Here is a 14,571-nt window from a genome sequence, read left to right as displayed (position 1 = left end):
TCATTTATGGGGCTAATTTCAATCCAGTATGTCCATATTTCCCCATATCCGTTCCCAGACCAAAGGAGCTTTACATCACTGAGAACTCTGAATCCAATTAAAACATGTAATTCAAAACCTACACTTTAAAATTGAGGGACTAGGACCGGGTGTGGTGGTTTATGCCTGTAATCCCAGTACTTTGGGAGGCTGAGGCAGGATTGCTTGAGCCCAGGAGTTTTGAGACCAGCGGAGGCAACATAGCAATACCTTGTCTCTCTACAAAAAATCAGTCAAGCATGTTGGTGTGTGTCTCTAATTCCAGCGAATTGGGAGGCTGACAGGATGTCAAGGCTGCAGTGAGCCATGATTGTGCCACTGCACTCCAGCCTGGGCAAAAGAGTAAGACTCTAACTCAGAAAATAAGTAAATAAAATGAGGGATCTGAGCCTCAAGTAGCATTCTCCCCAGAGCTTTAGCAGCATTGGCTCTGCTAGAGCCCACCAGGGTGCAATTAGAATTCTGAATTCGAAAGCTTGGTGGAAGCTGTCCTCTGTAGCTTACTAGCTGTGTGAATTCTAGAGTTCCACACCCTTGCACCCCAGCTCCCTCATCTGTAAAACCGGGACATAACCTTTCAGAAGACAGCTATAAAGTGAAAATGTGGTAACTGTGAAGGACATTCCAAATATAAGAGCAATTTTTATGTCTACTGTTTATCAAAACCAATGTCTTTGCCACAAAAAGCTTGTAGCTTTAAGATATTGACCTACTAATTGAAGTGAAACTCAACCACTTTAGCCTAAAATTAGGCCAATTTGAAACAGGCTTCCTGAGCAGTATTTATGTAAGATCATACATCTACTTCAGAATGAGAAAACAGGTTAAGCTGCCATGCTTAAGTTACATGCTTCACCACAATAAAAATTCATCAGTATAGGACCAAGCTTTAGTTAAGAATAAGATGTTTAAGATCTCTGTGAAGCCAGGCATGGTGGCTCAGCCTGTAATCCCGCACTTTGGGAGGCTGAGGTGAGTGGATTGCCTGAGCCCGCGTGTTCGAGACCTGCCTGGGCAATTTGGCGAGACCTCATCTCTACAATAAATCAAAAAATTAGCCGTGCGTGGTAGCGTGCGCCTGTAGTTCCAGCTACTTGGAAGGCTGAGGCGGAAGAATCCCCGGAGCCTAGCAGGTCAAAAAAAATAAAGATCTCTGTGAAACTGAACCAATCCACCTAACATTCTTTCCTAGGTACACTGGAGGTGATAAAAATTGTGAGGCTGGAAACCACAACCATCAGCAGGCCATTTGATGATGCTGACTCTCAAGAGACCCCTTGGGGTCAAGCAAATGGGGAGAATGTTTAAGGGGTTAGGCTTCAACAAAAAAAAACTGGGTGAGTTGTTTTGTTCTTCTATTAAAAGAATAAAGTTTTCTTAACAATAATCACTAAAGATTATTCCAGGGCCCAAGGCTCCAAGTTGTGCCCCTAATTAACATTTTATTACACCTAATACCTAAGAACACATATAAACTCAGTATTTACCTTGTGTTAAAAATATCAGCTAACCCAGGGTTAGGCAACGCCCTCCCCCAAGTTAAACACAGACTACAACCTTTCAGAGTTGCTATTCTGTAGAAGACCACACTTTGCTAAGCTAGGCTCATTTACAAGCATCAGTTATCAAAAAGATAAATCAGAGAGTCTATGTCAGCTGGGTTCACAAAAAACTATTTAAAATCCGTGAGTGTCATGTATGTGCTGCAAAATATGTAATGGAATCAGACAGCAGGAAAACTTGGATACCATACTATAAATGCTTCAAGGTTTGAGAGACTCAAACCAGAATTCAAATGGAGACTGGTTACAAACCAATTTGGGACGGAAAAGATAAAGCCCATACACACAGATAATATCCCCAAAGCAGCATTTATTTATCCATTGAACTCCAAAACATTTATTTTAGAAGTCTGGCATTTCATAATCACCCATCTTGATTGACATGGGCTGACACACATGGCGCTGTCAGGATACACAAGGACAATAGCCAAAGAGTTACAAAAAAATAAATCCATGATTCTTAAACAATCGCAACCAAAAAAAAGTTACAAGTATCAAAACTTTAGATGCATTGCACTGAAAAGAAGGTTTGTGCACGTCATAATTTAAAGAGGCAAAACAAGGAGCTACTGAAACCTCACGTTAAAGTTTATTATAAAGCTGATGGAAAGGAGCACGTTGTCTCTCAGTATCAGCTTCCCTTAACAGTTTTCCATTATTTGAAGAGGTGGGAGGGGTGAATTCATTTTTGCATGCACAAGATGTACTGCTTAACAAAACACTATCAGCTTGTTTTAAATGGATCTTTTAAATATCAACTGTAGCCTGTGTTGACTAATTCTCCTTTCTAATCTCCCCCATTACTTTTGCCTGAATTTCCCACAAATCAATAGGCACAGTAATATGCCTCATTCAGAACACATTTCTTTGCACAATTCAAAAAGGGAGGCTCCTGGGCTCAAAGCCACCATCAGTCCAGCAATGCCCATGAAGATTGATCTGAAACTGCTTCCCAAGGGACAGGAGAGCAGATCTGAGTAGCTGTGCTGCCAATACAGATAGGTTTAGCACTAGATATTTAGTGATTGTGGCAAGGAAGAATTGGTGATGATGGGTGTGGTGGGTGAAGGAAGGGCCAGGGACCCGAAGGATCTTCAGTTGCCTTCTCCTGCTTCTTCATCCTGCTGGTCACTCGTCCAGAGGGTGAGGTTGTCTCGCAGCAACTGCATGATGAGCGTGGAGTCCTTATAGGAATCCTCATTTAGTGTGTCCAGCTCAGCTATGGCATCATCGAAGGCTTGTTTGGCTAAGAGGCAGGCTTGCTCAGGTGCATTCTGAATCTCGTAGTAGAACACGGAGAAGTTGAGGGCCAGGCCCAGCCGGATGGGGTGCGTTGGCTGCATGTGCTCTTTGCTGATTTCAAAGGCTTCCTTGTAGGCTGCTTCAGAAGCTTCGACCACACTGTTTTTCTTCTCCCCAGAAGCTACCTCTGCCAAGTAGCGGTAGTAATCACCTTTCATTTTCAGGTAAAACACCTTGCTCTCATATTGGAAATCATTGCAGTTCTTGATGAGGAACTTGTCAAGCAGAGCCAGGACATCATTGCACACTGTTTCCAGCTCTTTCTCAATCTTCTCCCGGTAAGCTTTAACTTTCTCCAATTTCTTTTCATTTCCATCAGCCATGGTTTTCTGCTCAATGCTGCTAATGACCCTCCAGGAAGATCGTCTGGCACCAACCACATTCTTGTAGGCCACAGAGAGAAGATTTCGATCTTCATTGGAAAGAGGTTCATTCAGCTCCGTCACCTGCAAAACCCCAAAAAGATAAACATTGAGAGCAAAGTCTGAAAATCTTGGAAAGAAAAGAACAGAATTATGGACAAGTCACTCTGGAGAATGAAAACCACTCATGGACAAAACCAATATAGACATGGATCCTATCTCAAAGATAGCATAATACCATAGATAAACACTTAGAACTCTAAACAGAAAATGACGGGGACTTGAGAAACTCATAATTCAACGTCTCGTAAGACGTTGTTTTCACCTTAGTAGAGGAATGGGATAAAAATACTTATGAAAAGGTTGTGACACAGTTATATAAAATGGTGAGGAAGAAAACCTTGAGGTTCAGCTCTTCAAAGATGACTGGAAATTTTTCCAGATTCTACTTCCAGCTTTATATTCTGGAAAGAACCAGTCACTCCTCAAATATGTATTAAAAGATAGATAGAAGCTTCACAGATAAGATCAAACATCACACAGATCTAGTAACCAGAGCTCTGCTCCGTGTGGGTACACATGGAACTCAACTGATAGTCCCAGCCCTACCTACCCTAACCAAAAGGAAGAACAATGCATCGGTTATCCTGAAGTGCCCCCAGTCCCTGGTGAAAGGAAGCATAGCTATTCAGCAGCAGACTTTACTCTGATGTGCCTGACTGGCCATCAAGGATAGAAGCATCAATTATTTTAAATGGAAGAGTTAAATTTCTTAAGCTATAACTTCCCGTGGTTTCCATGATGTCAATTATAAGTGAACTTAGCTATGCAGTTAGTAGAAAGAGCACCAGACTGTGCTGTGGGTTGAAATGTGTCCCCTAAAAATATACATCAAAGTTTGGCTAGGCATGGTAGATCAAGCCTATAATCCCATCACTTGGAGGCAGAGGTGAGAAGATTGCCTGAGCCTGAGTCCAGGGGTTTGAGACAAGTCTGGGCAACTTGGCGAGATCTCACCTCTACAATAAGTCAAAAAATTAACTGGGTATGGTGTTATATACCTGTAGTTCCAGCTACTTGGGAGTCTGAGGTGGAAAAATTGCCTGAGCCCAGCAGGTTGAGGCTGCGGTGGCCACGATAATGCCACTGCACTCCAGTTTGGGTGACAGAGTGAGGCTCTAATTTTAAAAAAAAAAAGTTTAGGTCCCAACTATATATATAACTAGTTAAAATGAACTTATACTGGGTTAGGATATGCCCTAAATCCAATGACTAGTGTCCTTATAAGGAAAACAAGATTTTGAGACACACACAGGGAAAACACCATGTGACAACAGAGGCAGAGACTGGAATGATACAACTACAGCCAAGGAAAGATTCTTCCCTAGAGCCTTCAGAGAGAGCATGGCTCTGCCAACACCTCAATTGCAGACTTCCAGCCTCCAGAACTATGAGAGAATAAATCTGTTAATTTTGAGCCACTCAGTTTGTGGTACTTGGTTCAGTAACTCAAGGAAACTAATATAAAATTAGAACCGGAAAACCCTAGTCTGATTCTAGCAAAGCCAACTAACTTGCTAAATTGACCTAGGACATTTCACAACCCTCCAAAAGAGGCTATATCTTCTACAACATAGAAAAATTCCTTAATATGACCTACCGGTAAAGGCCTTTAATTAAAAAAAAAAAAACCAAAGCAATTAGGAAACCATAAAATACTAAACAAAAAATGTATCACTCAAACCAAACTATACAGACAGAACTTCCACCAGTCGAGAGTGAAAGCCAAGCTCAATGGAGAAAGTTATCAACTGCATATTGAATGAGATATGCTTTAAATGGATTGAGAAGGGCAGGAGTGGTGGCTCACACCTGCAAATCCCAACACTCTGGGAAGCCAAAGCAGGAAGATTACTTGAGCCTAGGAGTTCAAGACAAGCCTAGGCAAAATAGCTAGATCTCGTCTCTAAAAACAAATTATTAAAGAATTAGCCAGGCATGGTGATGTGTGCCTGTAGTCCCAGCTACTGGGGGGGGGGGGGGGTGGGAGGGCAGAGCATGAGGCAGGAGGATTGCCTGAGCCCAGGAGGTCGAGGTTGTGGTGAGCCGTGATGATGCTACTGCATTCCAGCCTGTCCAACCTGGGTAACAGAGTGAAACCCCAATTCAAAAAAAAAGGATTGTGAAGACTGAGCAGTGAAGAATCACAAATTTTAAGCAAACAATAATGACTTATTTAGGGAATTTGTGGTTCAAGAATATAATCAACAAGTGCAATCATTATTATATGTAAGAATCAGAAAATCTGTGCTGCGTTCTTTCAAAGAAAACCAAGCAATTACCTGAGTCCTCCCTGCCCCCAAACCCCAGATAAAATAAAAATACCAGCTCCCTCTTCTAATTTCCCCATTTCCCAGTCCCCAGCATCCCTATTCTTCTGCTGCAAATCCTTAACCCAGGATGTCTTCTCCTTTGCCTACTCCAATCAACCAAATCCCACACATCCTTCTTCACTGCAGTCTTTCGGCTAACAGCTGCCCTGATCATTCCCCAAGAGGGCTGCCTCAACTTCAGTCAAACCAGATTTCTCACTATTCCTCCTCACATGTACATCAGTAGTCTCCATACCTCTCACTGCGATCTACAACTGTCTACCACCATTCAAAATCCATGTTCCTTTCAAATCCAGTTGAAGATCTATAACTCTATAGTCAGTAACCCCTTCAGTAAATGCCTTTAAGCAATCATATACATTTTCTTATCTGAAATATAAAGAAACTTTGTAAATATTTAGTAACTTAGTCTTTTAAGAAAGCAACCCTTCTAAATCATTTCATCCCAAATACTCTGACAAATTTCAGAATGCTCAAATTCTCTAGAATAACTAGCTTTTCAAGGGCAATATTCAATAAAACACAGCAAGAACAATTTGGAAGGATCCTCAGATCTTGCAGTAATTAAACCCAACTAATGGATGTTGACATTAAAATACTTATTTGTCATTAAAATATAAATGATATCCACAAGGAGTCACTGTATACTTCCATCTTATAACTAATAAAACTTCCCAGAGTGTATCATTAAAAGCTGAGTGCATACCTAAGATACATTTATGTATCATATAGTGTGTTTAGACAAGAGGTTTAATTACTAAAACCTAAGACACCTGGAATTTAGTTTGAGCTAAATATGTTGACCTTAAACAAATAACAGCATTTCTAGACATCAAAAGTAAAATAAGGATGAGTCCAAATGAACTCCAAGGATCCCTTCAACTCCAACAACTCTATTTTTCCTGAGCACCAATAAAAGGTATGGCAAGGCATGAGGTTGATACTATTAACATAAATGAAGTTTGGGTATATATGTGGTTTTTGCAACTCACAGAAGCATAGTCTTTCCCTATCAGGAATAAACTGACCAAAAAAAGGCTACCAGGCAATCTTTATAATGACACCGTCATAAGAAAAATAATCTACTAGGAGTATTAGTATTTATGTAACAATCATCTGGATTGCTTGCCAGTTTGAATGAATCACTATCAGCATCAGCTGAGAGTGACTAACAACTAAGCAAGCAAACATTGTTCTTAGAACCCAAGCCAGAGCCTAAATAGGAAATAACTGGATACATTTAAATATGGTAATTTTTTTTTTTAAGTTTTAAAATAAAGTTTATTAGCAAGAAAAAAAAGCAAGACTCAGCCAGGCTCGGTGGCTCAGCCTCTAATCCCGTGCCTTTGGGAGGCTGAGGTGAGTGGATTGCCTGAGCCCGCGGGTTCGAGACCCGCCTGGGCAGCAAGACCTCATCTCTACAATAAATAAAAAAATCTGCCAGGCATGGTAGTGCATGCCTGTAATTCCAGGTACTTGGAAGGCTGAGGCGGAAGGATCGCCAGAGCCCAGCAGGTCGAGGCTGCGGTGGCCGGGAGCGGTCACTGCACTCCAGTCTGGGCGACAGAGTGAAACTTCAACTCAAAAAAAAAAGCAAGACTCATGGCAAAAAGACCTGTCATGCGCAAGTTTTTCAAAGAAAAACCGCCTACATATAGTATTTTTTAATACTATAAACACAGTTAACAAAAGGAAACTTAGGGAATAAAGATAGTTTATTACTTGATCAGATAACTGAAGAAAACTGTTTTCCCCAGATTGAAAAATTACAGACCCAAGTGAAATCATATGTCCCATTATGAGAAAGAAACATTTAAGTTAGCTAACACCAATTTCCCTGGATTTCAAACACTAATATACAGGAGCCAGGAGAACTAATGCAAGTTCAGTCATATGCTGTACTAAAGAGGCAGATGTTGGGAGACAATGTCGTGTAATGGAAAGGATTGTGATGCTACATATAGAATTAAGCTGGATGATCAACCTGCAGATTCTAGAGATATGAGATCTATTCTATCTCTACAAATAGTTTTCCAAGAGGTTTCTTTCTTTTTTGTTTTTTTTTGAGTCAGAGTCTCACTCTGTCCCCCAGGCTGGAGTGTACTGGCACACTCACAGACACTGCAGCCTCGTCCTGCTGGGCTCAGGTGATCCTTCCAAGTAGCTGGAACCACAGGCATATGCCACCATGCCCGGCTACTTTTTTTATTTATAGTAGAGACAAGGTCTTGCCACGTTGCTCAGGCTGTTCTCAAACCCCTGAGCTCAGGGCAATCCTCTCACCTCTGCCTCCCATAGTGCTGGAATTACAGGCATGAACAACCGCACCCAGCTCCAAGTGGTTTCTAATAGAACATGAATCAAAGACAAGACAAAGAATTTCAGAGATAAACCTAGACAACAGTTCTCAACCTTTCCATTTCAATACCAGAGTTACAACACTCATTTCTTGCCACACATCAGCTGCCCTCAGCACAGTCACTCTGGGCACTAGATATTCACATGGCTACAAACCACCTCTAGGAAGGGCTGCTTATAACCCTTCTTGATTGCCAGCCCAGCTCCCCAACCCACTTAATTCTTATACCCTTCCTGAAAACCTAACATTGACCAACTTTTCATGTATAAAGGCCCTTCTTTCCACTTCTTTGAAAGACTGGACTCACTGCCAGTCATTTTACTGATGTCTTTTCCAAAGTTTTCGACACCACTCCCAACCCCAAGGCACTCACTTTATGCATTTTCTCTGCTCCAGGACTACACAGCATTACTAAGTGTCACAAATGGCCTGGCTTGCTACTAATTCATTTATGTTCCTATGACACCATTCGCTTACTCAAAAGTCCTTAGGGGCCTCTTCCCACTACTCACAAGGCAATAAACTGTGTTTGTGAGTAAAAATAGATCCACTGCCAAAAATAGAACAGGGACTATTTAGGAAAATTTCAAGTTCATAATCTGGGAAACAACGAACATCAAAATAAGGAGCAAACAAGAATGCCACCCCTGAGCTGCCAGGCCACGCTGTCAATGTGAAAAGTAATGTTACTTCACCTGAACACTCATCCTGCATAGCTACACACACCTACCTACACATATGCTACTGGCCCATCCTTTAGTTACCCACACCTACATGCTATCAACTGGCTTGCTTCTAAGAGTTTATAACAGAAGAAAATCATTCTCATGAACAATTAAGCAAATCTAATCACATCATAAAATCTTTAAAGTTCTTCGACAGAACTCCACATGTGTGTTTTTTAAGTGAGCAAGAAGAAGAAACTTTTTGGGCTCTTTTCCTAGTTAATGCCCATGAAGTGAGGATTCTGCCTGGCTTGGCCCCAGGCTAGCAAAACACCATCAGATGACTTGCTACAGGACACTATGTAAGAAACAGTCTCCAAACAGGGCTAAGTTGAGCCCCTTATCTTCATCAGGACAAGGCTGAGGTTCTATAAGGCCACATAACAAGCTAAACTTCAAGCACAGAGCAGACATGCTCAGGTAATTAACAACCACTCTAATCTTAATGTCAGTCAAATAAAATAGCTATCCTTGTATCACTGCGACTGCCTTTGCCTGCTTTAGAAAACATTAAACATTTTCATAACAACAGGCAGATATTAAATACAACCCATCTGAATGGCATTACAGGTCCTCGCAGGCACCAGGAATGAAGGCGTCAGAAACGCCACTACAGCAAGTAGGGATAGGACTAGCAGAGATGCTGGGGCAGAAGACAAGTTGCCTTGGCTTGGACACTATAAGGAATTTTACCAGCAACCTAGAAACAAAAATGTTGGGGCCTATAGGCTCATAAAAATACACTACAGGCAAGCCAGGTGTGGAGGCCAAAGTAAGAGGACTGCATGAGTCCATAAGTTTGAAACCACCCTGGACAACACAGCAAGATCTCTACAACAAATAAAAAAATTAGCTGGATGTAGTGGTGTATACCTGTAGTCCCAGCTCAGAAGGCTGAGGCAGAAGGATCACCTGAGCTCAACAGGTTGCAGCTGTGGTAGCCATGATCGCACCACTGCACTCCAACCTAGACAAGAGGCTCCAACTCAAAAAAAAAAACAAAAAACCGTGTGTGTGTGTGTGTGTGTGTGTGTGTGTGTGTGTGTGTGTGTATACACACGCTCTAAAGGCAATATGAAGAAAAAACTGGTGCCAAGGATATGAAACAATTCTTAAAATACTCCAAGTAAAATTTAAGATCGTTTCAGCACTTAATTATACCAGGAACTCAATTCAATTAACTTTGCTTCTTAGGCTAACAAAACTGCTAGCCTTCAAAAAAACAAGCAAAATCTAGATCTGTGAGTCTCCCTCTTATGTTTCTCTGTTGTAGCTGAGACCCATAAGTAGTAGACTGTTCATTCCTTAAACTCATGGGGCATTATGATAGTGGTTAAAGTGGGAACTCAAAATTCTAAATTTCAAGCTCTAAGTTCAAATCTTGGTTTCTCAACTTACTAGCTGTTTGACCATGAGAAAACCAGTCTCTTTAAGTCTCATTTGTATAATGAAGTTAACAACAGTACCTATCCAGAAATGTTATACAGATTAAACAAGAGGCCAGGCTTGGTGGCTCAGACTGTAATCCCCAGCACTTTGGGAGGCCAAGGCGAGTGAATTGCCTGAGCCCATGGGTTGGGGATCAGCCTGGGCAACTTGACCTTGTCTCTACAATACATAAAAAATAAATAATAATAATAAGCCGGGCGTGGTAGCGCATGCCTGTAGTTCCGGCTACTTGGAAGGCTGAGGCTAAAGGATTGCTGAAGCACAGCATGTCAACGCTGGGGTGGCCATGAGCGTGCCACTGCACTACAGCCTGCGTGATGGAGTGAGACTCCGACTCAAAAAAAAAAAAAAAAAAATTAAACAAGAATGTATAATGGAATGACAGCTGCCATTTTACCAAATACCTAATAAGTAAAATGGTAAGTTCCATAAAGTTGGTGAACGTAACACAAAAAACACCATTTGGAGTACCCCGCCCAAACCGTATTTTTGGAAATGTGTGACAATACAGTCTACCATTAATATAAAATCCCAGGCGGGCTCAGTGGCTCAGCCTGTAATCCCATGCTTTGGGAGGCTGAAGTGAGTGGATTGCCTGAGCCTAGGGGTTGGAGAACCGCCTGGGCAACTTGGCGAGACCTCATCTGTACAATAAATCAAAAAATTAGCCAGGCGTGGTAGCGCGCGCCTGTAGTTTCAGCTACTTTGAAGGCTGAGGCGGAAGGATTGCTGGATCCCAGCAGGTCGAGACTGCGGTGGCCGGGAGTGGCCACTGCACTCCAGTCTGGGCAACAGAGAGAGACTCCAATTCAAAAATAAATAAATAAATAAGTTTAAATACACACACACACACACACACACACACACATATATAAAAATCCCAAAACTTTAGGAGGCTGAGGTGGGAAGATTACTTGGGGCCAGGAGTTCAAGACCAGCCTGGGCAACATAGGGAAACCCTGTCTCTACAAAAAATAAAGATTAAAAAAAAAAAAATTCCAAAGATGAGAAAACACATTTTTTGTTTCTTTAAGGGACTGAAGCCTTGACTGTGGGAGAAGTCCTTCTGGAGAAAATTCAGAAACCCAGATAGGCATAACAAAGCTATGTGAGCAGTTTACCACCTGAATTACCTTTTAATTCAGACTATTACAATAACAATGCAGGGCCTTCTTCTTTCCTCAGAGATAATTACATTTGAAATGACCAGTCTGTGAGAAATAGGACTCCCTAGTTTTTAATTATTTTAAACTGTAGTGGCTTTAAGATCTCATACTAACCACAACTTTGGTACACCTCAAAGTCATCCTTGTTACCATCTGCCACGTGGATTATGTCTCATCCTGGGCCACTCAGCCATGCTCTTCTTTTATACTGCACCTGCTCGTTTCCCCACTTCTCATAATCTCACAGCTGTTGGAAGAAGAGCCTTTTGCCACTGATTGGGCCAAGTGTCTCTTCCTCTCCAAATTCTGTTTCCTTAAATTGCAGTTTTGCTTCCTGCACTTAAGATTTCTATAGATTTTCTTCAAGTCTCCCAAACACATTTCCCATCTTCTGTCAGCATTGTAATTTACTGAGTATCAGTGTTAAAACATACCATGCTATCCCAGATCATTTCTTACATTTTATAACTTATAATTACCACCTGTTTAATATAAAACAGTGACCTGGGACAATGAGAGAGACGACTGAATTATGTCTATTCATGAATAGTCACTAGAAATCTATCTGGTTATTTTTCCTCTTTCCTAAATAACTTAGTCTTATGCACTAAATTTTAATCCCACTCTGTAGATTTATTTCACAGTTCTCACAAGATTCATCATATCCATTCTACAGAAGTTATGAATTGTATAAGGTCATTCAACACCCGGCCTGGAAATGACTGGCTTCTAGAATCGTTCACTGTTTCTACCCACTATTACACTCTATGCAAGCTACTAGGTATAAGATAAAGTGAGGTTGAAGATATTCTTTTATACTTTACTTCAGAAACATTTCTTGCCTCTTTAAAGGACGAAGCAGAGAACTATAGTTCTCAATGCACTTGAAGTAACACCATCATTTCCAATGTGCTTACCAACACTGTCCTCCAGGTGACGCTGGTAGAATAAGGAACATCAATTACTACAAGCAGGCAATATTAAGTGACTATTTAAATTATAAAGGAAACAAAACAAATTGAAGATTGAAGGTGAAAACTGACTTGTTAATAACACCAATATTACTAGTTTTATATTTCAAAGGCCCTAAAGCCAAGAGATTAAGTTTCAAGGTCACAGAGTAATGGCATCGGAACATACTCTCAACTCAGGTGCCCTACTCCATTCTCCCTAGAGCAGTCATCACTTACCTGCCCTTCCACCACCCTGAAAAAAGCCCACATAAATCCAGGTTTCTGAAAATCACTATCCAAAAGCTTTAGTTAAGGCCTATGATATTAATAAAATGAGAGCAGAGTTATCCCAGTAACAGTCACTAAGAATTTAATCTACAAATACCAACTTAAAAGGTAAAACGTAAGGTATTCTCCAATGACCCTTACCAAGTCCAGTTGGAAAAATATATTCCATTTAGATAATGAAAAAAATGTTAACATAATATGCATATTGACCAAAAAAGGCTCTTATTTTTAATAGGAGTTACCTTGAGGAATGGTTTATCACAATTCTAGATGACATAAATAAAGCTTGGGTTGAATTTTCAATGCTGGATGTCTTTTCCAAACTATCCACCACTTCAGACAATAGATAGTATAGGCTCCCGACACACTGAGGGTCCATTAGTTTGCAAAACACTATCTTAATTCCTCAGAGACAATTTGTGGACACAACTAGCTAGCTGCAGGAAAGCATTTTTTTTTTAAGCCTGCTTATGAAGACCAGAAATCCACATATTTGCTCTGCTCAAACTAGATCTTATTCTGGTAACATCTCTTCAGTCTTTCCGTATTTTACATCTCAAGTTGCCTCAGGTTTCCAATAGCTCCACAATGTACCTTCTAGCATTTTTCCTTAACCTCAATTCACTTTCCTTCAAGCCCCATTCCTTCTTTCTGTCTTTATTTCCCAAAGGGTTCCTAACACGGCAGCCTTCCAGTCCTACTCACAGGGTGAGCAAGGGTTGCACAAAAATGTCCAGAAAGGCTTCCATCTACATAACCCCAGTTACCACTCAAGTTACTGGGGAGAAGAGGCTCACTTAAGTGTGACTTGCTATGTGGACAGAGGCAGCTTTATCTCAAAGAAAATTAGGCTTTAAGGCCCCTTCCAAGGAAATGGGTTCACACTGTCAGTCCTATTTCTGTAAAATTTGCAAAACTATAGATTAATTTTTTTTAAAAAGGATTCCAGAAAAATTCATAAAGTTCAGCCCCAAATCTATACCATCCACTGGTTTGGATGAAAAGCTCCTACCTAACCACAACAGCATGCCATAGTGCTCAAGTCAAGATCACCAATGAATCAACAAATGGGCCTTGGTGTTGTTGGCTTCCAAACACATAGTTAAATGTGTAACAAGGAAACCACAGAACAGGTAACTCTTCAAGTATCTTTCTTACCTGAATAATTCTAAATATTGGCCTCAACTATCTATTTCATCTTACATGAATACCAAAGGCCTTAAAACAAGCGTTTCAGATGACTGAAATTTTAGGGAGGCTTTGTGTTTGTGGTTTTTAAAGAAATCTCTTCAAAAAGCCAGCGAAAGAACATTAGCTATAATCTGGGGCACTAACTCTCAAACTTAAACCAGCTAAAAATTGCTTATGAGAGCTCGTTAATATGCAGATTTCCAAGTCTCAACCCCAGAATTTCTGAATCTTCAGTGGGTCTAAGGTGGAGCCCAAGGGGATCCTCCCAGGTCTCCGGAGGTTGTATGTACCCTGAATGAACATCACAGGTTGGTGGCCGCAGCTGTAGCTCGAGCACTGTGTGACCTTGACACAGAGAGAAGTAACATTCATTTAGAGAAAACGTAAAATAACGTGAAGAGACAGGGAGAGTGAGATGGTAACCGGAACTCAAAGTCTCAGAAATGCAGGTGGTGTCTAATCCACGGTATTTGCTAGGGTGTGGCTGGGCACGACTCCTTCACCGGAAACCAAGCTGCAGAATCGATTTATGAAGGGTCTGGAGAACCAAAGACACACAGGTTCGTCTCACCTATATGTCACGTCTCATTTTAATTTGACAGCGCAGCATCAAACTTGGGGCTACAGAGTGGGACCCCACGCCCTCCGCCCCCCTCCCGCCCGCGTCCACGCCTAGACGGCAGGAAGGGGGGTCTTCGCACACAAAGCCAGACCCCAGGCGTAAGAAGGTGGAACCTCAACAATTCGGGCGAGCAAAACAGATCGGAACTACAGACTTCAGG

At 41.3% G+C, this 14,571-nt stretch overlaps 1 protein-coding gene across 1 annotated transcript; it reads right to left on the bottom strand.

Moving 5' to 3' along the window:
• Positions 1-1,891: 1,891 nt before the first annotated feature.
• Positions 1,892-14,318, bottom strand: YWHAH (tyrosine 3-monooxygenase/tryptophan 5-monooxygenase activation protein eta). The gene is made up of 3 exons (XM_008061541.2): positions 13,909-14,318; positions 12,275-12,345; positions 1,892-3,349 (listed from the first exon to the last, which is right to left on the bottom strand). Exon 3 carries the CDS (start codon positions 3,224-3,226, stop codon positions 2,696-2,698), a length of 531 nt encoding a protein of 176 aa, XP_008059732.1. The 5' UTR covers positions 3,227-3,349; positions 12,275-12,345; positions 13,909-14,318; the 3' UTR covers positions 1,892-2,695.
• Between the last annotated feature and the right edge of the window lie 253 nt (positions 14,319-14,571).

This window comes from Carlito syrichta, unplaced genomic scaffold, assembly GCF_000164805.1.
Source record: "Carlito syrichta isolate Samal-C Ts95f unplaced genomic scaffold, Tarsius_syrichta-2.0.1 Scaffold305313, whole genome shotgun sequence".
NCBI classification, from domain to species: domain Eukaryota; kingdom Metazoa; phylum Chordata; class Mammalia; order Primates; family Tarsiidae; genus Carlito; species Carlito syrichta.
This window is presented reverse-complemented; position numbering and strand designations above follow the sequence as displayed.